General features: G+C 41.8%; 1 protein-coding gene across 2 annotated transcripts in view; it reads left to right on the top strand.

Moving 5' to 3' along the window:
* The window catches only part of LOC126458324 (thioredoxin domain-containing protein 11), a 143,897-nt gene that overhangs the window by 75,952 nt on the left and 43,338 nt on the right, over positions 1–24,607 (top strand). For both annotated transcript variants that reach the window (XM_050095279.1, XM_050095280.1), the window contains exon 5: positions 7,692–7,889. In XM_050095279.1, the coding sequence (XP_049951236.1) occupies positions 7,692–7,889 (198 nt within the window). The remainder of the gene's footprint in view (positions 1–7,691; positions 7,890–24,607) is intronic.

Below are 24,607 nucleotides of genomic sequence, written 5' to 3'. Positions count from 1 at the left end.
AGATAATCAAATCCCTAATGTCGGATGTGGTTCAATTGTTTTAGTCTGGGTGATAATGGGTGACGAAGGGGCACTCCTTTTTTAACTGGTTTTCGTGGATGGTGGTAGGATTAGATATGTGTGGGGAAATGGCATGGGAGATCTGTTTGTGGTCTGTGTCTGGGGAATAATGTCTGTCTGTGAAGGCCTTGGAGAGAACCTCAGAATACTGGGCAAGGGAGTTTCTGGTCATTGTACATGCACTATCCAAAGGTGGCCAAGCTGTATTGAATGGACTTTTTGGGGTGGAAGGGATGACAGCTGTCGAAATGTAGATACTGTTGGTGGTTTGCTGGGTTGGTGGACAGAGGTTTGGATGGAGCCATCATAAAGGAGGTGGTCAATGTCCAGGAAGATGGCATGCTGGGTTGAGGAGGACCAGGTGAAGCCAATGGGAGAGAAGGTGTTGAGATTGTCAAGGAAAGAGGATAAGATGTTTTGGTCCAGAGTCCACATCATGAAGGTACGATCAGTGAACCTGAACCATTCTAGGGGTTTGGCATTCCAGTTCTGGTTATTTCTAACATACATAACTACCGTACGTGATTCTCTGTTTGCTGTCAAGAACACTCCCCATTTCTCCCAAAATTTATTTATCAGTTGATGAAACTTACTCCCATTATGAGCCTGAACTTTAGGAAATTTCTGTTGAAATAATCTCTTTACTGCTTGTGCTGACACTGTACATGTGTATGAATCATACATGAGTATTCTTTGGTGAATAGAATACGTGTATTTTGCCATTTCACTTGAAACACTTACACTCAGTGCACTGTATTGCATCATCTAACAGATAATGTGCTACCTGCACAAGATAACTATGCAAGCAAAAGCCTTGCAGCAGATGGGAAATATACACTCTACCAGTGCTGCTACAGCTGTCTGCCAGCGAGGGAAAAGTGTCCCCGCCAAGCAGTTGCTTGAAGAAACTTCCTGGCAGATTAAAACTGTGTGCCGGACTGAGACTTGAACTCGGGACCTTTGCCTTTCGCGGGCAAGTGCTCTACGGGGCGTGAATCGTGCTTGGGTAGCTCAGTTGGTAGAGCACTTGCCCACGAAAGGCAAAGGTCCCGAGTTCGAGTCTCGGTCCGGCACACAGTTTTAATCTGCCAGGAAGTTTCATATCAGCGCACACTCCGCTGCAGAGTGAAAATCTCATTCCAGTTGCTTGAAGGATTACTCATCCTGTATTATGCTTATTGACAAGACTGTGTGAATGGTATTTACGCTGTATATCTCACACTCTTTTCTGAAGTAGAAATATTCTTTTTAAGTAACCCATTTCTACACTTCCTTAAATATTAATTAAGTAGGACAGATGTGGAAATGAGTTCCTAGTATATTGTCGTGATAACTTTATCATTCACAGCTATTGGTGTTTTGTATATGGGGAAAATCTGTATGTTTACCTTGTTACACAGTGCATTCAGTTCCTCCACCATATCAAATGTTTATCTACACTACCATTTGTGGAAATTGCAACACTAAGTAGGAATCACATGAATTCAATTAATTTAATACCACAGGTTAGGTAGGCCTACATGACAAGTAACAAATGATTACCTTTTCAAACCTGTACATGTCCTTTGAGCCCTACTATTCAGTATGTTGTGTGAACACCATGTGCTGCAATTAGAGCTGCTGTATGCCATGGCACTGAATCTATAAGATTCTGAATACATTCCTGAGCGATTTCCCTCCACACAGTTTGTACCCGAGCTCACAAATCCATGATGCCAGTTACTGGAGGAACGTGACACACCAGGTGCTGACCAACCACATCCCAGACACGTTCGATGGGTGACATTTCTGGCGAATGTGCAGGCCAGGGAAGCAGTGGTACCCGTCACCCTTTGAAGAAGGCCTGTACATTCCTTGCAGTATGTGGCTGGGCACTGTCATGTTGAAATGTGGCCTGTGGAGATGCCTGAAGCAGGGGTAGTATCTCAGGCTCCACAACCTCTGTTAGGTACTGGTTGCTGTTCAAATTGCCCACAATATGTACGAGGCAAGATCGGTTGTCGTAACCAATGGCGCCCCAAACCATCACACCTGGTGTTTTTCCGCTATGCCACTCCACAATGCAGCCCTCTAGGTTGCGCTCACCACGGTACCACTGGACACATATGTGGCCATCACTGTAGGACACATTGAAGTGGAACTCAGCCGAAAAGATTACATGTTGCCACTCAGCACCCCAGTGACGGTGTTCACATGCCCATTGCAATCGGATGAGCTTGTGGTTCCGGACAATGGAAGCCGATGTAATGGCATGCATGCAACCAGTCCAACCTGCAGCAGATGGAGACGAACAGTCTATTCAGGCAAGTTCACACCTGTTGCAGTGCTCCAGCAATGAGCCAACACTGTGGATGATGCTGCACAGTCTGTAATGGCCGTGCGGACAAGATGACAGTCAACCCATGCTGCGGCCGTGTTCTGTGGTCCAGTTCCTGCTCGTTGCTGTGTATGACCTTCCTCTATCCACTGCTTCCACATACACATCACTGTCGTAGCAGCATGCCCTGTGCAAACCGAAATGTCACAGTATGATAACGCCATTTCTTGGAGACCAATCATTCTGCCCCGTTCGAACTCACTCACATGCCGATATGGCTACCTTTGACATCGACGAGGCATACTGGCACTCACTGTATTGTTTCCACCGTGTGTGACAGCTCTGCACTGACTACACCAGACGCAACACTGACCCTATCGGACCAACACAAGGAAGCTCTTCTCTGCCTATGTGTACCCCACCTCGCTGTAGAATGTATCACATATTGCTTGCTCACCCATCGCCACTTCCACCAAGTGTGGCTTTCTCGGTGTCGCACTTTTCACAAATGGCTGTGTATAATAGTCTCTAAAAACTTTGTTCTTTTTTTTCTCCAACTGGCTCTCTATTTATATTAATGTTTGGTTTGAAACACTATGTACATTGTTTTAGAGTGATTTATAAAATGATTCTTTTGTATTAGATACTTATTTGCATTTTCAGTATTCAGGAGTGCTTCCTTTTCAAGCTCCTCCTTTGTCTCAGCTGCACAGACAGTTGTTGAATCATTGGCATACATTGCAAGTTTCTGATCTATATAGTCTTGAGAAATCATTTACACAGAGAATAAATAGTATTGGCTTGAGTACGTAACATTGTGGGACTCCTTGTCTTATAGTTTGTAACGTGTGTTTTTAATTGATTCAAGGTCCCCCACAATTTTGTCTGATTTCTGTGCACTGTTTCCTATTCATTAATTATGCCATAGCATTTCCCTCAAATCCCATACAAATAATTTCTCCATTAACTTGCCCACCCCCTACCTCTGACGCTTTAAAGAATCAAACTCTCATGTATAAAACAGGTTCAAACATTTGATTGCTTTACTGATGAGTTAATGTTAAATATTTGGTGCTAAACTTGTAAAACATTTATAGCTAGAGACGAAGCCCTAATTATGTTGGTATTATTTGTTTCGGATTATTTACTCATAACTAATGGAAAAAACTCAGACCCAAAACTGGTAAGCCAAAAAACTGATACCTCCTTTATATGTTCTCGTAAGACCTTTTTGGCAAATGCTACAAGTGACAAAGTAGTCCTCATCAACTCAGCATGCCACCTTCCCAGTCGTTTGCCTCCTGCTCCTCTCTGATGGCTGCGTCCACTGCTCTGTCCACATTAAACCACCATCCACCAACAGTACCTACATTTTTACAGCTGCCATCCCTTCCAGGCCAAAGATTCCCTTTCATACATCCTGGCCATCTGGGAACAGCATATCTGTTGTGACAAGTATGCTGATGATTTTACAAAGACCTTCACAGATGGGTGCTATCCTTCAGACATAGTATGCAACTAGATTTCCTGTGCCATATTCCCACATACCCCCAATCCTCCCACCACCCCCAAGAACCAGCTACAAAGGTGGGCCTCCTTAGCCACCCAAGACCACCATGGCCTGTAATAACTGAACTACATTGTTCATTAGGGCTTGATTATCTTTCATTATCCCCTGAAATGAGGGACATCCTACCCAAGATCCTTCCCACCCCTCCTAAAGTAGTGTTCCATTACCTACCCATCCTCTACAACATCCTAGTGCCTTCCTATGCCTCTTGCTTCAGGGATCATACCCTATGGAAGACTTATGTGCAGGACTTGTTCAGTCCAGCACTTCACTTCCAGCCCTGTCACAGGTTAATCCTACCCCATCAGAGGCCATGCCATCTGTGAAAGCAGCCGTGTTATATACCAGCTTTGCAGCAATCATTGCAAAGCTTTGTGTATTGGTATGACTAGCAAGCAACTGTCCACCAGGATGAAGAGCCACCGCTAAACTGTGGCAAAGAGCAAAGTGGACCACCCTGTGGCACAACATGCAGCTGAGTATAATGTGCTTGATTTCAGTGGCTGCTTCATGACCTTGGCAACCTTTCGATCCCAAAACACAGTTGCCATAACTTTACCAGCAGACTGTGATCTCTTGAATTTTCATGGCTTGGGTGAATCGGAATGCCACCACTCATATGATTGTTGTTTGGCCTCAGGTGTGGAAAGCCCAGGTCTCAGCACCCATGACTACTGAATCCAAAAAGCTGTCCTTTTTATCCGTGTAGCATTGAAGAAACTGGTGTTAAATTTCAAAGCATTGCTGTTTGTGGTCTACTGTCAGCATTCTTGGGACTCATCTTGCGTGCACCTTTGGAAATTTCAACACTTCAGTCAAAGTTCGGTGACTGGAGCTTCGATAAACCTCAGGAGCAACATTGCAGATCTCATTGAGAGTGATCTGCTGATCTTTAAGCACAGTTTGGTCAACATGTCTCTATGGGAATTGGCTGTCTCCTGCTTGTTTCCTTATCATGAAGTTCAGTACGACCACGTACAAACTCTCTACATCACTTGCAGACATTTTTGACATCCAGACATGACTCACCACACACTTCCATCAACTGCCGATGAATGTCAATTTGTTTAATGCCTTTTGCCTTCAGAAACTGAATAACTGTGTGAACTTTGGACCTGGTGGTGATGTCTAATGGGAGCTCCATTACAACTGGCTGCCATGCCAAGACTGCAAGCTCCAGAGGATGTTCAGTGGTTCCTGCCAGAGAGTGGAGAGAGCAAGGAAAAAAATAGTATGACCAGCTTCCCTATTTGCTCCATCCCTTTGGAGACCTTACTTCTGGGATTGCCCTTGTAGTTTTTAAGGATGTGGCTAGTTAAAAATGTCAGCTAAGCACGGTCTGGATGCTATAAGGAGTTGACAAGGAGGAACATGTGGGTAGGATAGGGGTTAAATAGTGGTGCCCAAAGCAGTAGTAGGATGACAGCAGGTTGGATAATTTATGAAGGTGGTGTCTGGAATGCTCTTCTAGGTGCTGGATACAAGAGATTCAATTTCAGAGATGTGATGTATGTAGCTGGGATTGCACATTAGCAGCATCTTGTCAAGGGAGCAGTGGTATTGCTGGGATACCTTTGCCAGGGAGATGTTCTTTTGCAGTTTTGCTGTACCAGGTTTGTGAGGGACAGGGACTGACACACTCCGAAAAGGTTTAGGTCATTGAAAAAGGATGGCTAGGACCCAGGGAAAGGTATTTTTATGTTTAGGCCATTGAGAAGGATTCTGTGGTTAGGCAGCATTTAAGTAATATGATGTGGGTCTGGGTTTTAGCCAGGGAAAGACCTACTGTTTCTGAACTGGTGCAGAAACATGGAGCAAGGGTCCATTGTAGCAGGGATAGCATTGTGGACATGGGAAATGATGTAGGAAATGGGCAAGTGAAGGTGTCAGGTGGTTGTGAGGGGAGTTGGATAACAGAAAAAAAGAGTAAAAATGCCACAGAAACACGAAAATATGCACAAATTCATAAAACTGTGTACAAATTGGAAAATATGTAAAAACATGCACAAATATGTAAAAACACACACAAATATGTAAAAATTGGGACAAAAAGTGCGAAAAAGGACAGAGTGGATGAGGTGTAGGAGTATGTTTTTGTTGGGGTAAGGGGAGAGAAAAAGGGGGGAGAGGGGGATTGGTTAGGTCAAGGTTAGAGGTTCACAAGTTCATGTGTTACAGGCAGGTGTATAAAATAACATGTGAAAACACATAAGGATGAGGGAGGAAATGTTATCATTAGGAACAATTATAATTATTTGTGGGACGAATTTGGGTCACGAGATGCTGCACCAACAATCCGCGCGGTCACATAGCCATGAGTTGTGTGCAGGTGAGACTAGTGAGACAGTGTGGCTCAGCTGCCAGAGTGGGGGTGGTTTTGAAGGTGATGGAAAACACACAAAAGAAAGTAAAGAATGGACACCGAGTAGAGTAATGCTTTAAAGAATACTAACTAAGGAAAACATCACTGGGTTGTGGGCTAAAAGGATACCTGTTAGACAAAATCAACCAGTGAATAGTCCAGGTTGGAATACCAACAATATTATAAAAAGGATAGAATGCTACTCATTGTACAGATAATGTGTTGAGTTGTCCAACATAACAGTCTTGATTTCAGCGGCTGCTTTACAACCCTGGTCATCTGGATCTTCCACCACCAGATTTTCTGAACTGCACAGCTGGGAGTTATCCTTACAACATGGTCTTTTCTGCTTCTCTTCTCTTCTCATCTCATTTTCCATTTCCCATCCCCCCCCCCCCCCTTTCTGATCCCTCCCCCACAGCCTCCTGATGATGCACGTGGTGGCCTAGTCCTGCTGCCTAGTACCTGCACACTCTGACATGCAGTGCTGGTTCTTCTTACCCCACTTGTATCCTACTACCCCTCCCCTTCCCCCTTCCAGCCCCGCTCCGGGTTGCTGCATCCACTTGACGTGATAGAGTTGCATTATGGCCAGAGTGGTTGGTGATAGCATTCATGTGTATGTGTGAAGTGTGCTGGCTTGAATGTGCATGTGTTTTTCATTCCTTTCTGAAGGACGCTTGGGATTTAAGGTCTACGTTTAACAGTTTTTCATTGTGCCCGTCTGAATCTCAGCAAGTCAGCTTTATGGTGAGCAGCAACCCATCCTTTTCATAATATTGTTGATTTTCCAACCTGAATTTTCCATTGTTTTATTATTATTATTATTATTATTATTATTTCTGTTGATTTCACATTGATTAAAATTCTGTCCACTAATTGTAGTGAAATGTTCTGCCAGACCCTAAGTTCTGTAAGATACTTCTCAATCTATGTGGTACATGTAAATTCCATTTGTACCTAATGATTATAGTCATGATTGGTATATAAAACAATTTGATCCTTTCTCCTAGTTACTTCCACATGTTCTAAATTTTTGTGGTTCTATCCAAAGTTCACAGAGATCTAGTATTCTGGCATAATGGAAAATTAGACTGCACAAAACTCTGTTACTGGTCACAGGGGACCAAAATTTTGGCAATATATATATATATCAGATCTTTGAAGATCTCATCACTGTTTATCCATAGAATGGAAATATTTGAAAGGTATCGTAGTGTGTGATCATATACTTCTCACTGAGTTGTAGACAGCCATTTCCACAAACAGAAAGCAAGGATTTTTTTGTTAAATGGCAGTACATATTTGTATTTCTGTGTATCATTTTTACAGAATAGAGCATCATAAACTTATAACAAAATGTCAGATTTCTCTTTTTGCAGGAATATCCCAGAGATGCAGAATTTTCATCAGAGATGCTCATGAAGTGGATCCTTGATAATATACACCAGGTTTCAGTCTGGTTGTCCCCACCGGGAGTGAAGAGCCTCACTCTGTCACCTTTTGTTGAAGATGGACCAGTTTTGATTCTATTTACACCACGTAATCCACTTCAACCTCACAACTACTACTATGATCTGGTCAGTTATTTTTATGTCATCAACATTTTGTTGTGACACTGCAAAAACATTTTAGATAGTTGCTAATATCTGACAGGAGCAGAGTAGAGATGATGAGAGGAACAAAGCACATATGAACATGCTTACACACACACACACACACACACACACACACACACACACACACTGATAGATAAAAAATCTCACCAAGTGCTAGCAGGAGAAAACACACATAAAAGTCAAGGAAATGTGCAAGCTTTCAGAGCCAGTGGCTACTTCTTCTTGCAGAAGGGTTGACGATGAAGGAAGAGGGTTGAAGGAAAACTCTTCCTTCCCCTTTGCCCATCTGTCAAAAGCCACTGGCCCTGAAAGCCTGTATGTTTCCTCCTGCCATTGCTTACTGAGTAGATTTTTTTATCTGTCCGGTTATATTACATTTTCAAAAATTGATTATTTGTGATGGCATAATGAATTTCTTATCTCTGTTGTAGTCAGAAGATCTCTTATCTGCAGAAGAAATTAGTGATAATATGGATAATACATCCAAGACATTCCATGTCTTTTCCGATTCTAGGGAACCTTGCTGATACACTATTGTAAGTTTCTTGGTCATTCTTCCGTTACAACTACCAGTGAAATCATAGAGGCCATGCAATGGCAGCTGTGGCATAGGGGTAGCATCTTTGACTACCAATCCACCAATCTTGGATTGCTTGGTTTGATCTCAGCCACTGCTGACATTTTGAATTCAATCACCACTAATAGTGGCCGAAGACTTAGGGTATTAAAAATCACTCTCTTTTTTCCAGTGGAGGAGTGGATAGAGCTTCAGAATAGTCTCTCGTCCTCGGGAGAGGAAAATGCCCCTAAAGGTGGAAGAATTAGTAATGTCAACCCTATGAGAATGCAGAAGGCAATAAAAAGCACTCCATTAAAATCACATCTTGTGTCTGCAGGGAATGTGGTATGTGATTTAAAAAGTGTCATGATGATCTCTCAATTGGCAAAAGATTCCAAAATAGTCTCCCATTAAGGTCTCCTGGAGGGGCTGCCAAGGGTGAGACTACTGTGAGAAAAAGATTGAAAAACCTACAAAAGCTTAATGTACTAAAAGCTGTGGTGTAGAACTCTGAATTTGGCGAGGAGTTAGTTACTGTGAACAGTTCAGTGAAAGGATTATTCTCATCAGAAGCAACAACAAGAACAAAACAATAATAGTTCAGGTACATATGCTGATGTCATATGTATAAAATGAAGCAGTTGTGTATATGAGTGCACAGTAACTCAGTGTGTAAAGATGACAGTCTAATAATCGTAAGAAGTTGGCTGCAGAAGGGAAAGGAGTGGAGAGTTACCGGATAATATGTGCCCAGTAGTGAGACAGGGGAAAGATCCCTTGTTCTGTAACAAATTTCAGCTACTAATGGAAAATATGAAAAGTGTCCCAAAAATTGAGAACAGAAAGCACTGTCATTTAACACATTTATTAACCTTCCGTCGGGCGCGGCTGTTCAAATTGATACACCTCGAAGTTTACTGTAAATTATTTGTCAACGAGTGGCAGCAATGATGCCTACTCGCTAGTAGCTAGCCTTTTCTGAACGCTTGTCATTGTTGCGTGCTTCAGTGTCGATACGACTGCTCTGTTGTCGATATATGTGCCAATTGATCAGTTTGATACACTGCGTGTTGCATTTCAACAATTCATTTCTTTGGTTTACAACATAACTTAGTAAGTAGTACAATGTTAATATACAATATGTAATGCACTTATTTTCTTTTTGGACCGTTTAATCATCAGTTAAGAATGTTTGAGTATCAGGTATCAAATTGATACACTGCGCCCTACTACGTTATTTTGTAGGAATTTTATCATTTTAGGTGTGAGACACTTGATCATGCCAGGCTACAGTAAGACGTACAACCTCCTTGACCCAAATCATGTTGCAGAAATACAAAAAATGTTGTTCGAAGAGGATAATGATGAAGTTCAAGAGGATTTTGAAGATGAAGTAGACACAGATTGTGATGACGCAGTTGAAGTTCGGCAGGAAGATTCAGAAACAGAGGAAAATGACAGTGAAAATGACGAGGAAGTACTTGAAGAAAGCCAGCATTATTATACTGGAAGGGACAAAGAGACAAAATGGAATAAAGTTCCACAATCGCAGAGAGTACGTTTCAGGGCCCACAATATTATTCGAAAGTTACCTGGTCCTATAGGTGCGGTGAAAGCATTGAGAACACCTTTGGAATGCTGGAATTGCCTCATAGATGACAACATTTTGTCGATTATAGTTCTGTATACCAATCAGTATATTGAGAGCATCAAAGCTTCTTTTCAGCAAGAGAGAGATGTAAAAACCTATAGTTACTGAATTAAAAGCTTTCATTGGTCTTCTGTTTTTGGCTGGTGTTAACAAAAGTAACAGACAAAGCTTAGAAGATCTGTGGGGAAGTGATGGGGATGGAATTGAAAAATTTCGTCTCATTATGAACATAAAACGTTTCAAATTCATCATGCGGTGCCTTAGATTTGACAATCGTGTGACTCGCGATGAAAGGAGAAAATTAGACAAGATAACAGCAATTCGGGAAATATTTTCTCTGTTTGCACAGAATTGCCAGAAATCCTACACCCTTGGAGAAAACGTTACAGTAGATGAGAAACTTGAAGGATTCTGTGGAAGGTGCAGTTTTCACCAATACATACCTAGCAAACCAAACAAACATGGAATTAAGATGTATGCTCTTGTGGATCCCCAAGTATTTTATCTCTATAATCTGGAAATATACACTGGGCTGCAGCCAGAAGGATTGTACCACGTTAGCAATAAACCTTCAGATGTTGTTCTGTGACTATGTGAACCAATTTATCAGACAGGTCGAAATGTGACAGCAGACAATTGGTTTACTAGTATTGGTTTGATAGAAGAGCTAAGAAGAAAAAATCTTTCTTTTGTTGGGACGATGAAGAAAAACAAGCGTGAGATTCCTCTGGAGTTTGCTACCAGTAAAGACAGGGCTGTCCATAGTTCACTTTTTGGCTTCAAGAAAGGCTGTACTCTAGTTTCCTACGTTCCTAAAAAGGGGAAGTGTATTATCTTGGCATCAAGTTTGCATGAAGATAATTGAGTAGATGCTGACACTGGAGATAAACAGAAGCCATCCATTGTAAAATTTTACAATAGCACCAAAGGTGGAGTCGACACTACAGATAAGTGGACTGCTTCATACAATGTAGCAAGAAATGTGTGCCGTTGGCCCATGGTCATATTTTTTGCAATGATCAATATGAGTGGAATCAATTCACAAGTAATTTACTATGGCAACAATGAGAATTTTATCCGAAGAAAAGGATTCCTGAAGCAACTCTCTCATGCGTTAGTTCTACCTCACTTGGTTCATAGATGCTTGGACACCTCAGGAATTCACAGAGATCTTCAACTACGGCTACAACAATATAGGCCAACGTGTGAAGAAGAAGCAGAAACGAAGAACAAGGGACTGGAATCAAGAGGAAAAGGTGTAATACCTGCACAGAAAAAAGGACTGACAAAATATTGTTGTAAAATGTGTCAGAAGCCTATCTGTTTGATACACATTGAACCTTTTTGCTCTGAATGCAGAAAAATTCTGCATTTATTACCACAGTCAAAAAGTGACGATGAGACAAATGAATGAGTTATAATATCATTGTTGTTCTGCTCCAGTGTCATAATAGCCTTTCTGTAAAGAAAATTGTCATTTGTAATGTGTTTTATTAGTGAAATATAATAAAGAAGCAAATGTAAAAGCGACGTTTTTATCATTTGTTACTAAAGCCCATTGACGATAAGAAATCTGAATGATGAATATTTCTACTGCAGTTGTGCTCGTATGTAATCTTTGTCTTTCTTTAAATATATTTGGCACTTATAATATGTTTTGTGAACAGAATTTAATAAATTATCACGTGAATAAACGGTGTGATCAATTTGATAGACCGTGCCCGATCTCGCTGCGACAAACACCGCACCCGACAGGAGGTTACAAACAATTTGAAAGGACTTTGAACAAAATTGATCTGATGCTTGAATCTTAAAGGGAAGAAAATTCTTCTGAATATTCAACAAAAGGTTAACTTCTTTTTGAATTATCCAGGTCCAAAGCAAAAAAAAATTGTCAGTTCCCAGTCGGAAACTCAAACAACACTTGGCTTGCTTCTGAACTAAAGTATGTGTCCAGCACAGGATATGAAAATTTCTCTCGAGTTGAATACTTGTCACTGAAAACTTATCCAAGTCCAAAAGTGTCATGCTGAGCAGGACCGTCCCCTGAAGTGTGACGTAGAAGGTGGGCGGTGACAACAGTGAGCAGTGAACAGGGTGACGTCAGTCTTCAGCTGGTAGATGAACTGCAAGTTGTGGCCAGAGTGTGATCTTAAAACCCTTGCTATGTGAAGACTACATCTTTTGTATTAGCTGGTTTCCTTGTTGGTGGGTGCGTAACATAGTCCAACTGGTGCATGCTGTTGGCTGGTGCACTTGTTGATTGCTGGCTTGGTGAAGCTGTTAGTACCACCCTCTGGTGGCTCACTGGCCAACTTCTTATAGCAGTCCAAAGTTTGGCTGCTGGTAGTGTGGAGTCAAAGGAGTTTAAATGCTATGGCTCAAGGACAGTTGGCTGTCAGTGCTGTACGGAGATCTTGGAACAGCATTCCTCTCCCCCTTCCCAGGACAGAGGTGTTGAGGAAGAGGCAGGTGTCGAAGTCCTTGACAATGCCCATATCCTCCAAACCCAGGGGGGGGGTGGGGGTGGGGGGCCCAGAGCCCCAGAGCCCAGCGCCCAGCTGCAGATTTACGTCCATCAACACAGCCAGATGGTCCTCCAGGGCCCATTGGCTTGCCTCCTCCAGGGATGGTGCTGGGTAGCCAGCTGCAGATGGTGAAGGAGGCTCTGGAACAAGTACTAGAGGTAGATCATTACTTGGTGGTGTGGCACCTCTTCTCTGATGAAGCTGGTTAATGTCCTGCCAGTAACTGGACCCATTGGCACACTCAAATCTCCCCCATGGTGTGGCCCAGGAGGTGCTGAACTGTGGCTGGTATCCACCTCAGCCTACTCTTGGTGTACATGTTGGCCCTGACAGGATCCTGGGTAGCATAATGATGGCACCAAGGGTGGGTGTGGGGAGTTGCCAGAAATGTGGGGTGTATGATTGTCAGCTGGGACCAAAGAGGCGACCATCTAGGTGTTCTGCAGGAGACAACCCTTCATCAAGTTGGCCTCAGTACGAAGATAAGAATAGGAACAAAGTGTCCATAAAGAAAAAAATGTTGATAGAGTTTGGCCATCGGGGTTTTAAAAGTCTGAATGAAATGTTTGGCAAGTCCATTATATGCCAGATGGTAGGGCACCATATGTGTGAGTGAGATTCCATGAGCTGTGAAAAACGCATTGAATTCTACAGATATAATTGCAGGCTGTTGTTGGTCACTACCATTTTGGGGAGTCATTCCAATGAAAAAATTCGTGCCAATCTTTGGATAGTAGTGGAGGTGGCAGTGGTATATGACAGTCAGGAAACAGAAGGGAAGCCAGCATCAGTGTCGACCACAATCAACAAAGAGGACCCCATGAGGAACCCAACAAGATCGAGGTTTATCCTGGACCACAGGGTGGAAAGCGTATCCCAAGGAAAATATCTGCATGCCAGGGCAACCTGCTGGCATGCTGAGACCATATTAGATATGGCTGAATCCATCCCATATCCAATATATATGATGTCAAGCCAACTGTTTGATAAGGACAAACCCCCAATGGCCCTAGTGCAGGTGGTCAAGGCCCCTCTGCTGGAGAGAACCGAGGCTCTCCACCTGCGTGCAGCTATTTCCCCTTGGAGCAGCAGTGCCTTGGTTCTGAGCTAAAGTCCATGTTCAGCACAGGCTATGAAAATTTGCCGAAGTTAAATAGTCACCAGTGAAAACTTTCCCAAGTCCAGAAGTGTTGCGCTGAGTAGGACCAGTCCCCAGAAGCGTGGCTTCAAAGAGTATGGCAACGATGGTGAGCAGCAGGTAGGGCGGCAGCAGCAGCAGCATCAACTTCAGAGATGAACATCAGTCTTTAGCAAATGGTTGCACTGCCAGTTGCAGCCAGAGCACAGTCTTAAATGCTGAGCAGGTGTCACTGGCTGGTGCACGCATCAATCGCTGGTTTGGTATGGCCACTAATACCACCCTCTGTTGGCCCACCAACCAACTTCTTGTTGCGGTCCAAAGATCAGCTGCTGGTAATGCAGATTCGCAGGAGTTTAAATGCTGTGGCTGACGGACAGTTGGCTTTCAACAATTCTGGAGGGTGCACCACAGCAAAATACACAGTTCAGGAATCACAAGATATAATTGGGAAGGATATAAGTGGAAAATTTATACTTGGAAACTGCGGGGTGACACGGAAAGATATCTGCTGGATTAGATCTTAATGAGACAATTCTGAAATCAGATATTGGACTGTAAATGTACCATGAGTAGATATAGAATGAGCTTACAATTTAGTGATGATGAAGATCAAGCTGAAGTATATGTGAATCGTGAACAAAAATCATTATGTGAAGAGCTGTGGGATATTGTGAAATGATGTGTTCAAAGTTTTTTTAGACTGAATATACTGCTGTAACACATAGTAGTTACAGAGGGGGATGGATACCTGCGATGGAAGTGTGTCAGGCAGCTGTCTTGTATGCAGTGTATCGCTTTCTGTGAAATCGGATCAGTAGCACAAGCCTGCACAACCTGAGCACCAGTGATGGTAAAACCATCAACAATGTGTTGTGCACATTCATCAACATGGAAACAGAATAACTCATCCCGACCAAAAACTGGGTCCGGACCGGCCAGTAGACAGGAGAACGCACCAGCATTCACGTGTTTAGCAGTGGGGCAGAAGTGATTCTAGCAGTTGTACCGAGAGAGGAACAGTGCTCAGTGTTGAAGGCGATGTGCTGCTTTGTGTGGCAATGATGCTGAAGGATTAAACAGCTAAACTAAAGGCTTGTGACCTGCAATGTGATGGAATTTTACAGGAAAACATGGAACTTCTTTAAAGCATAACCAATGGCCAGGGCTTCTTTCCATATTTGTGAAAATCTAGTCTGAGCCAAATTAAGCATCTTTGATGTGTATGCAATAGAGCCATCAGAATATTTATGAGCTAAGTCAGCCCCCAGCCCAAGCTGGCATTCTTCTGTTGCTAACACTAAATGTTGACCCGGTTGCTAGGTTATGAGGCAAGATGCAGATTGTAGCATATACTTCAGTTTGGAAAACACCATTTCACACGTCTGCAGGCAGTGGAAAGATGTCCCCTTACACAGCAACGTGTGTAACAATTGTGCAACTGACACCCCTCCTCCCCCACCGCCCTCCTCCCATGTCACCCCCCCTCCCCCCCCCCACCCCCACCCCCCAACTCCCACCCACACACACTGCAAAAACTAATGAAACTAATGATGTTAAGCAATCTTAACCTAAAAATACCTGGATTTCCTTGACCAATGTAGGACACAGAAGAGCCACAATGGCAGAGACATTCTGACGAAGTGGTTTGATACCAGCAATAGACACCTTGAGCCCAAGATAAACAATAGAGGGCTGAAAGAAGCAGGACTTTTCCAAAATGCATTGTAAGCCAGTGACCTGTAATACCGAAAAGAGTGTTCATAAGTTGTTGAGATGTTCAGCAGTGGAGGAGATGGAGACCACAATATCATAAAGATAGTTGGCACAGCCAGGCACAGACCCTCGTGAGTTGTTTGAGAAACCGTTGAAAAATCGCCAGAGTGCGTGTCACGCCAAATGGTAATTGCAAGTATTGATATAAGTCAAAAAGCATGTTAAGAACCAAGAGCCATTGAGACAACATCAATGGGAAGCTGCAACAAAGGTTGGAGAGGTCGATGTTGGAAAAATACTGACTAACAGTGAGCTTAGCAAAAAGTTCATCAAGGCATAGCAATGGATACTTGTCAATGATAGATTGAGGATTGACAAATAGTTTGAAATCACTACAGAGGTGTAAACCATCCTGACAGCTTCTTGACAATGAATAAGAGGGTAGCCCATTCACTGGATGTGATCGACTATATACACCGGAGGCCATGAGGCATTTGAGCTCCGTCTGGACTTGATCACAGAGTGCCTCGGCACTGGGTGAGCCTGAAAGAAACGGGGTCTGGCTGAAGGTTAATGGTGATGTAGGCTTTGAAATTATTGGCACAGCCCAAGCCCGCAGAAAACAGGGTGGAAAATTCAGAGCATAAAGAGTCGAACTGTGTATAAGGCACTTGGTCAGAGATGAGACTAACCACAGATAGATTGACCACAGATTTGTGTGTTACTGGCACTGAGATACTATCTAATATCAGAATACTTTGTTTTATTGTGGGTGACTAATGTACTTGATTATGACACTAAAAGAAGAGAACCCAAGTCCATGCACGTATACAAGTTGAGTAATGACACAGCAGCACCAGTGTCGACTTGCATTTGCAGAACCATTTGATAAATCTTGGTGTCAATAACAAGATTATTGGGTACAACTGAGATTATCGATACACAATTGACATCCATGTCAGTATCTGCAGTAGGCCACAATTGACATCTGGGTCAGTGTCTGCAATAGGTTGTTGGAATTTTGCATTACAAACAGGAGCAGTGTGTCTCATTTTGTTGCACTAGGGGTGAACAGCCCACTGCATAGGACAATCCGGCCTGTCATGAGTGACAAAACACGATGGGCAAGAGGGAAGCATGAAGCGCTTGCATTGTTGTTGTTCGTTACTGGGCCTTTTGTGCCAGTGCTGCGGCCATGGCTGCCGCAGTGAGTTGGGCCAGCCGTGATGTTTTGCTCGTGTGCGGACCACTGCTTTGAATATCGCCCCCTGTGAACTGTCTGAAAAACAGTGGGGGGAAGCAGGTTGAATTTCTGCAGCCTCACACCATGATTCAGTTTTAATACCAGCAGCCCTCGAAACCTCAAACAATTGTGAAATATCACAGTGTCAGAGAGGGAGGGGTTTTCACATTGAAGTGCCTGTTCATGAACCTCACGATTGGGGGCCAACCAAATGAATGCATCATGAACCATGTGGGCGGCATGTGACTCCTATGTACATCAGTGACAAAGTGACAACAATGGCTTAAAACATGAAGCTCAACTGCCCAAGACTTACAGGAATGTTATGGTTTCTTGCGACATCAATAGATCTCAACTTGGGTTGCAATGACATGCATCGATTTATGGTAGAATTTTGAAATAAGGTTGCATGTATTATCAAAATAGAGTGCAGTCGGATCCTGCAGGGTAGCCAGTTGGCAAAGGAGTTGATACATGTAAGGTGATAACCAAGACAAAAAGAAAGCATGGTGTATGGTAACATCAGTCAATCCAAATGCATGAAAATGCCAACAGACTCAACATAAGTCAGAAATGGAGAGAAATAAATAACTGGGATAGAAACAGGCAAAATGGGAGATGCAAGGGGCGATGCAGAAGATAACATAGATTGAGATGGACCCGAACTGGCCAAAACAGAAGCAAGTGTTTGCAATACCTGGGTTTGATTGTATTGCGCTATTGTGAATGCCTCCTGCTGTTGTCTGAGATTATGCAACTCGGCAGTAAGAACCTCTCGCTGATTAACCAGACAGCAAAAAAATCGACAGTAGCACCATCAGACATTGTACACACAACGGAGGACCAACCAGAGACTAGAACTATGCAGAGAACCATCCCACACTTGCTGTCACGTGGGTTGTAACTGGGACGCACAACACAAACAAGAGTGTTAGTACAGCATTATTAGACTGTGATGTGTATGTCAATCAGCATAACACACACTGAACACAAGGCAAATGTATGCAAGCAGCAATAACGTGATAAATGATTGTGAGCTTCACACAGCAGGGTTTAGATAGGCACTTACCTCAGATGGGCTCTATCGGAAGTCACAGTAGTGCTCTTTCACGGCACACACTCACAGATGACAACAACTGCTAATGTGTGTGGCTTTTAAGTGTGTGTGTGTGTGTGTGTTGTACTTCAGTATGTCAAACTATGGAAAGACCAATGATCAACACCTGCAACCAATTTCCCTTAATTTAGCTTCCCATGTCAACCACTTCCTTCAGTGACTCTCCATCATCCCCATCCTCTTAACCTCCCCGATCCCTACTCATCACGGTTGATGCCGCTTCCTTATACATCAACATCCACCATGCCCATTGTCATACCTCTATTGAACAGTACCTTGTCTAACGTCCTTCAGATTCCAAACCCACTACCTCATTTCTCATACATCTTACTAACTTTATCCTAACCCACAACTACTTCACATTTGAAGGGAAGGCATATAAACATATCCATGGCACAGCCATGGGCACCCGCGCGGCACCAACCCCCCCCCCCCCCCCCCCCCCCGCCCCTCCTGCTAACCTTTTATGGGCCATCTAGAAGCCTCCCGAAACACCAAACCCCTGGAGGGGTTCAGGTTTATTAATTATATCTTTTTGACCTGGACTCGGAGCCAAGACACAGCACCTTTTCTCCCATCTGCTTCGCATAGTCCTCCTTAACCCAGCATGCCACCTTTCTAGATGTTGAATTCCTCCTCTCTGATATCTCCATCCGCACCCCTGTCCACATTGAACCCATAAACCACTAACAGTGTATGCATTTTGACAGTTGTCATCTCTTTCACACCAAAAAATCCCTCCCATACTATTTGGCCACCCGGGGACGGCGTATCTGCAGTGACAAAAACTCCCTTTCTCAATATGCTGAGGGTCACCAAGGCTTTCACAGACAGGCATTATCCCCCAGACCTAGTCTGCAAACAGATCTCCCATGCATTTTCCCCTCACACCCCCAATCCTCCCACTACCCCCCAAAAAACGGTCACAAAGTAGTACCACTCTGGACTGGAATAGCTGAACCAAACCCTTCGCCAGGGCTTTGATTATCTATCATTGTGCCACGAAGTGACAAACATCCTACATGATATACTTCCCATCACTCCTAATGTGGTGTTCTGTCACCCACCCAGGCTTCACAATATGCTAGTCCATTCCTGTGGCACTCCCAATCTCAACCCCTTGCCACAAGAATCATATCCCTGTGGAAGACCAGGTGCAAAATCTGCTAAGTCTACCCACCCAGCACTTCCTATCCCAGCCCTATCACAGATAGGTTTATCCTACCCCATCAGGGGCCAAGCCAAGTGTGAAAGTGCCATGTCATTTACCATCTCTGCTGCAATAATTGCACAGCTTTTTATATTTATATGACTACCAACCAGCTGTCCACCAGGATGAATGACCACTGCAAAACTGTGGCCAAAAGCGAAGTAGACCACCCTGTGGCACATGTAGCTGAACACAACACACTTGATTTCAATGGCTGCTTCACTACCCAAGCCTTCTGGATCCTTCCCTCCATCACCAGTTTTTCTGAACTGCGCAGGTGGGAGTTATCCTTAGAACACATCCTCCACTCCCATAATTATATCAAACTCAACCTATGGTAACATATTGTCCCCACACCCTCCACCCAACTGTTTCCACACTCAACGTCATCTCCTCCTCATTCTCATCTCCCACCCTGTTTATGAGCAGCCCTCTGCCAGTACATCCCCCTGTGTTTCCCTGCTCCTGTCCTTTTTTGGTCCTTTTTTCACCACCTCCCTGCCCGCAACCTCTTGAAGCTGCAGCTGTTGGTAGTCTAGTCCCTGCACACTGCACCAGACAGTGTTTGTCTCTCATCCCACCACACTACTATCCCTTCCCCTTCTCTGCCTACTCCAGATTGATGCTTGCATCCTATGTTATAGTTGCATTCAGGTCCAAGATACTGGAGTTCATGGTCGGGTGTGCTTGAGGTGTGCTTGCCTGTGTGTGTGAATGGTGTGTGTCTGTGTGTCTCTCTTTTACTGATGAAGGCTGTGGCCAAAAGCTTATGTAAGTGTCTTTTAATTGTGTCTGTCTGCAACATGATGTTATTACTTCAGTATGTATGTGAGTTGCGTTTGAGTGAATTGGGGGGGGGGAGGGGGGGGGGGCGGCGTGGGCACGCGGGCGAATGTTGTCTAGATTAGATTAGTTTTTCGTTCCATAGATCCGTGCTGAGGAGATCCTCGTGGATGTGGAACATGTCATTTTTTTTATTTTTAAAGCTGAAATAACAATACTAATAGTATGAATATATAAAATACATCATTTGTTTCTGTTAAAAAATTCGTTAGTGGAGTAGAAGGAGTTGGCCACTAGTAAGTCTGTCAGGCTCCTTTTAAACTGATATTTATTTGTAACTAAATTTTTTTTGTTTGCTGGCAAATTATTGAAGATGAGTGTTCCTGAGTAGTGAACCCCTGTTTGAACTAAAGTAAGTGCTTTTAAGTCCTCGCGCAGATCATTTTTGTTCCTGGTATTGTATGTATGAACTGAGCTGTTTGTTGGAAAAAGAGATATATTATTTAGGACAAATTTCATTAAGGAGTAAATATACTGAGAGGCATTAGTTAGTACACCCAGTTCTTAGAAGAGGTTTCTACAGGACGTCCATGAATTTACTCCACAAATAATTCGTATTACATGCTTTTGGACTCTGAAAACTTTTGTTTGACTTGAAGAGTTACCCCAAAATATTATTCCATAAGACATTATTGAATGAAAGTAGGCAAAGTATGCAAGCTTTTTCATTTTTATGTCACCTATGTCAGCTAACACTCGAATTGCAAATAAGATTTGTTAAGGCATTTCTGCAGTTCTGTGGTGTGTTCCTCCCAACTGAATTTATTATCAAGTTGTAATCCCAGGAATTTAAGACTGTCAACCTCTTCTATCTTCTCATCTTCATACTTTATTCATATGCTGGGTGGAAACCTCTTACAGGTTCAGAATTGCATATATTGAGTCTTTTCGAAGTTTAATGTCAGTGAGTTGGCTTTAAACCATTTATTAATATCCATGAAAATATCATTAGCAGATCTTTCTAGAACTACACTCGACATACTATTTATTGCAATACTTGTGTCATCTGCAAACAAAACGAACTCTGTATCTGGCATTGTAACTGATGAGAGATCATTAATGTACACAAGAAAAAGCAATGGCCCTAAGATGGATCCTTGTGGGACACTACATGTAATTTCTTACCATTCTGATGATGACTGATGACTTAATTCACTAGTCCCTTGCATTGACACCCTTTGTTTCCTGTTAGTGAGGTATGACTTGAACCATGTTGCAGCACTGCCCGTGACACCATAGAATTCTAGTTTATTTACAAGGATGTTGTTGTTCACACAATCAAGTACCTTTGACAAATCACAGAAAATACCGGCTGCTTGTAATTTGTTATTTAATGAATTAAGTACATTTTCACTGTAGGTGTAAATAGCCTTCTCGATATCAGAACCCTTTAGAAATCCAGATTGTGTTCTTGATAATATGTTATTTGTGGTCAGATGGTTGAGAAGCTGACTGTCCATTACTTTTTCTAAAATTTTTGAGAATGCTGGCAAAAGTGAAATCAGTCTGTAGTTTGATGGTATCTCTTTATCCCCTTTCTTGAATAGAGCTTAACATCTGTATATTTTAGCCAGTCGCGAAATGTCCCAGTTATAATTGACTGGTTACACAAGTAACTTAATTAAGGCATGTTCTTGTGAGTTTGGTACAATTCTTTGTACCAAACTCACAAGAACATTCCTTAATTAACTTTGTTGATATTTCATCATAACCACTAGACTGCTTTGTTTTTAAAGATTTTATTATGGAAGTTATTTCTTTTGGTGAAGTGAGTGACATATTCATGTACCTGAAGCTATTTGTAAAGGCTAGTTTCAGATATTCAGGGGCATTATTTACTGATCCTGACAATCCCATTCTATCAGTAACGGATATAAAGTACTTGTTAAATAGATTTGCCACACTATGCGCATCGGTTACTAATGTGTCATCTACCCTTAATGCTATTTGCTCCTGTTCCTTTCTGGTTCTACCAGTCTCCTCTTTCACTATATCCCATATTGTTTTTATTTTATTCCGTGACATTGCTATCTTCTTCTCATAGTGCATTTGTTTAGATGTCTGAATTACTTTTTTTAATATTTCACAGTATTCCTTGTATTTAGCTAAATCAGCAGCATTGGAGCTATTCTTGGTCGACAAATACATTTTCCTTTTTGTCTTACAGGAAATCTTTATTCCTTGTGTAATCCATGGTTTTATTATAGACTTCTGTTTAATTTGAGCAACTTCTAGAGGAAAACAGTTTTCAAACATGGTACTGACATTGTTCATGAATGTGTTATATTTTTCATTCATGTCATGAGCACCATAAACATCTTTCCAGTTCATATCTTTGAGCAGTTTTCTAAAACACTCAATTTTTGGTTGATTGACTACTCTTCTGTACTCAGATTTAGCAGTCTTGATAATCTGCTTAGAATTTACATCTACAACAAGGAGCTGTATGTCATGATCTGATAGTCCATTTATTACAGGTTTTATGATATGATTTTGTTCCTTTGATTTGTCTATAAAAATGTTATCAATGACTGTCCTTGAGGATTTAGTGATCCTAGTTGGAAAGTTTACAGTGTGAGTTAGATTGAAAGACAACATTACTAATTGCAGTAAATGTTTACTGGAAGAATGCATTAGAAAATCTGTATTAAAGTCACCAGCAATCAAAATTTCTTTGTTTCTTCCTGTTAAATAACCCAAAACAGCTTCTAGATGATTTATGAATAGATTGAAATTTCCTCCAGGTGCTTGGTAAATAGTTACTATTATATAGGATCTATTATGGAACTCTACTTCTGTTGCACATGCTTCTAGATGCTGCTCTAAACAGAACTTATTAATGTCAATGTTCTTGAATTTATGGCAGTTTTTAATAAATGTAGCAACTCCTCCTCCATCCATATCTACTCTGCAGAAGTAAGAAGCTAGCTGAAATCCTGAAATGTCTAACATATCTATAGCAGTAGTCACTTAATGTTCAGAGAGGCAATCAGATGAATGCCTTTTTGGCTGAAAGCTTACTTGTTTGGCAGTTTTTGTTGTGCCTATATGTGACTTAGCATCTCTGCAATATGGTGAGTAGCAAGTATCCTTTGTATAATATTGTCATTATTCCATCCAGAATTAGCCATTGTTTGACTATGCATTTCGTTGTTGTAAAAAGCTAGGTCCCATGACTGAACAATATGTTGTATTAAATAGACCATTGAACCATCCACAAATGGCATGGCACCAAATCATTGAGCACATTGATACGTCATTGTGTTTGTGCATTTTTTGTGTTACAAACAGGTTCTTACACACATTATCTTTCCAATTTGGACTTCGCCACATGATGCACATCTCAAGTAACTGAAAATTGGTTACATTTTCGATATTTATATATAGAAAACAAAGCCATTTCAAATTATCTCTGATAAAGTAATTCATCAGGAAATGACATTTATTAAGTAATTTTCCATTTCGAGGCAGAATTCATTTGCATTTATTGCAAAATGCGAATTTTTCCAGTCCTTAATAATAACTCTCATGTCCAAGATACTTATGAGTAATCTACAGACGAATGGAAAAGAAAATTAGGGACATGTTAGATAATGGTCAGTTCACCTTTAGGAATAATAAAAGTATGAGGGGTACAGTTATGGCACTGTGCTTGGTAACAGAGGCAAGACAGAAGAAAATAAAGGATTTCTCGACCCATAAACATTATTTGTCTATGTAAAATTAGCAAGACTTTGAAATTCTCAGAACAATGCATACAAGCTGTGGGGAAAGATGGTATAAAATGTACAAGAATCAAGAGGGAACAATAACAATAGAAGACTAAGAGAAAATGCTCAGATTAAGAATGGTGTTAGAAAGGGATACAGGTTTCCTTGCCTATGATGGAAGTAAAAGAAAAGTGAAGGAACAGGATTAAAATTCAGGATGAAAGGATATCAGTGGTAAGATTCACTGATGGCATCACTATCCTCAGTGATAATAAGTAAGAATTACTGGACTTGTTGAATGAAATAAACAGTCTAATGATCACAGTAGCAATCAATCACAGAACCCAATTAGATGTGCTGTCTATTCTGATCACTGTTGTCAGATCATCCAACTATGGCAGGCAGTGGCTACAAGCCAACTACAGATGACTCTTGCAGCCAATAACCTAACAATTGTGATTTGTTTTTGTTGTCTGATTTGTTTTTCTATACAAAGAGTTTATTTGGTGCTACGGAATATCTGAAGCTTCTAGTAGAAGTGCAGGAGAGAATGGTTGCCAAGTGACTTCAGTGATCTGCTCACGTTTTGTGCAGTCAGGCACCTGAGTTTGTGTGCCTATTGTAGGAATATTTTGAGGAGAAGAGAGGCAATGATACAACTCTACTTCCTCTAATGAAGATAGCCAAAATAACTGCAAAAGCTTTGAAGATTCATAAAAGCACTGTAGTTAAAGTTTCTAGGATAAATACTGTGCTGAACATTAAGGGAATGATTCATCATAAATACTGTATCTTACTTGTTGCGAGACTGAATTTTTCAGTGGCAGCTAGACAGTTATGTTAACAGTTGTCAGGACAGTAAATTCAGCTTTAAAAAAATTAATTGATGGAAAATTATAATGCATAGAAGTTCACATTGTTGTGTAACATTGCCTTATTTTAAGAGACATGGTTAAGGTATCAT

The sequence above is a fragment of the Schistocerca serialis genome, chromosome 2 (genome assembly GCF_023864345.2).
Source record: "Schistocerca serialis cubense isolate TAMUIC-IGC-003099 chromosome 2, iqSchSeri2.2, whole genome shotgun sequence".
Taxonomy (NCBI): Eukaryota; Metazoa; Arthropoda; class Insecta; order Orthoptera; family Acrididae; genus Schistocerca; species Schistocerca serialis.
Note: the sequence above shows the minus strand (reverse complement) of the source record. Positions and strands in the feature narration are given on the sequence as shown.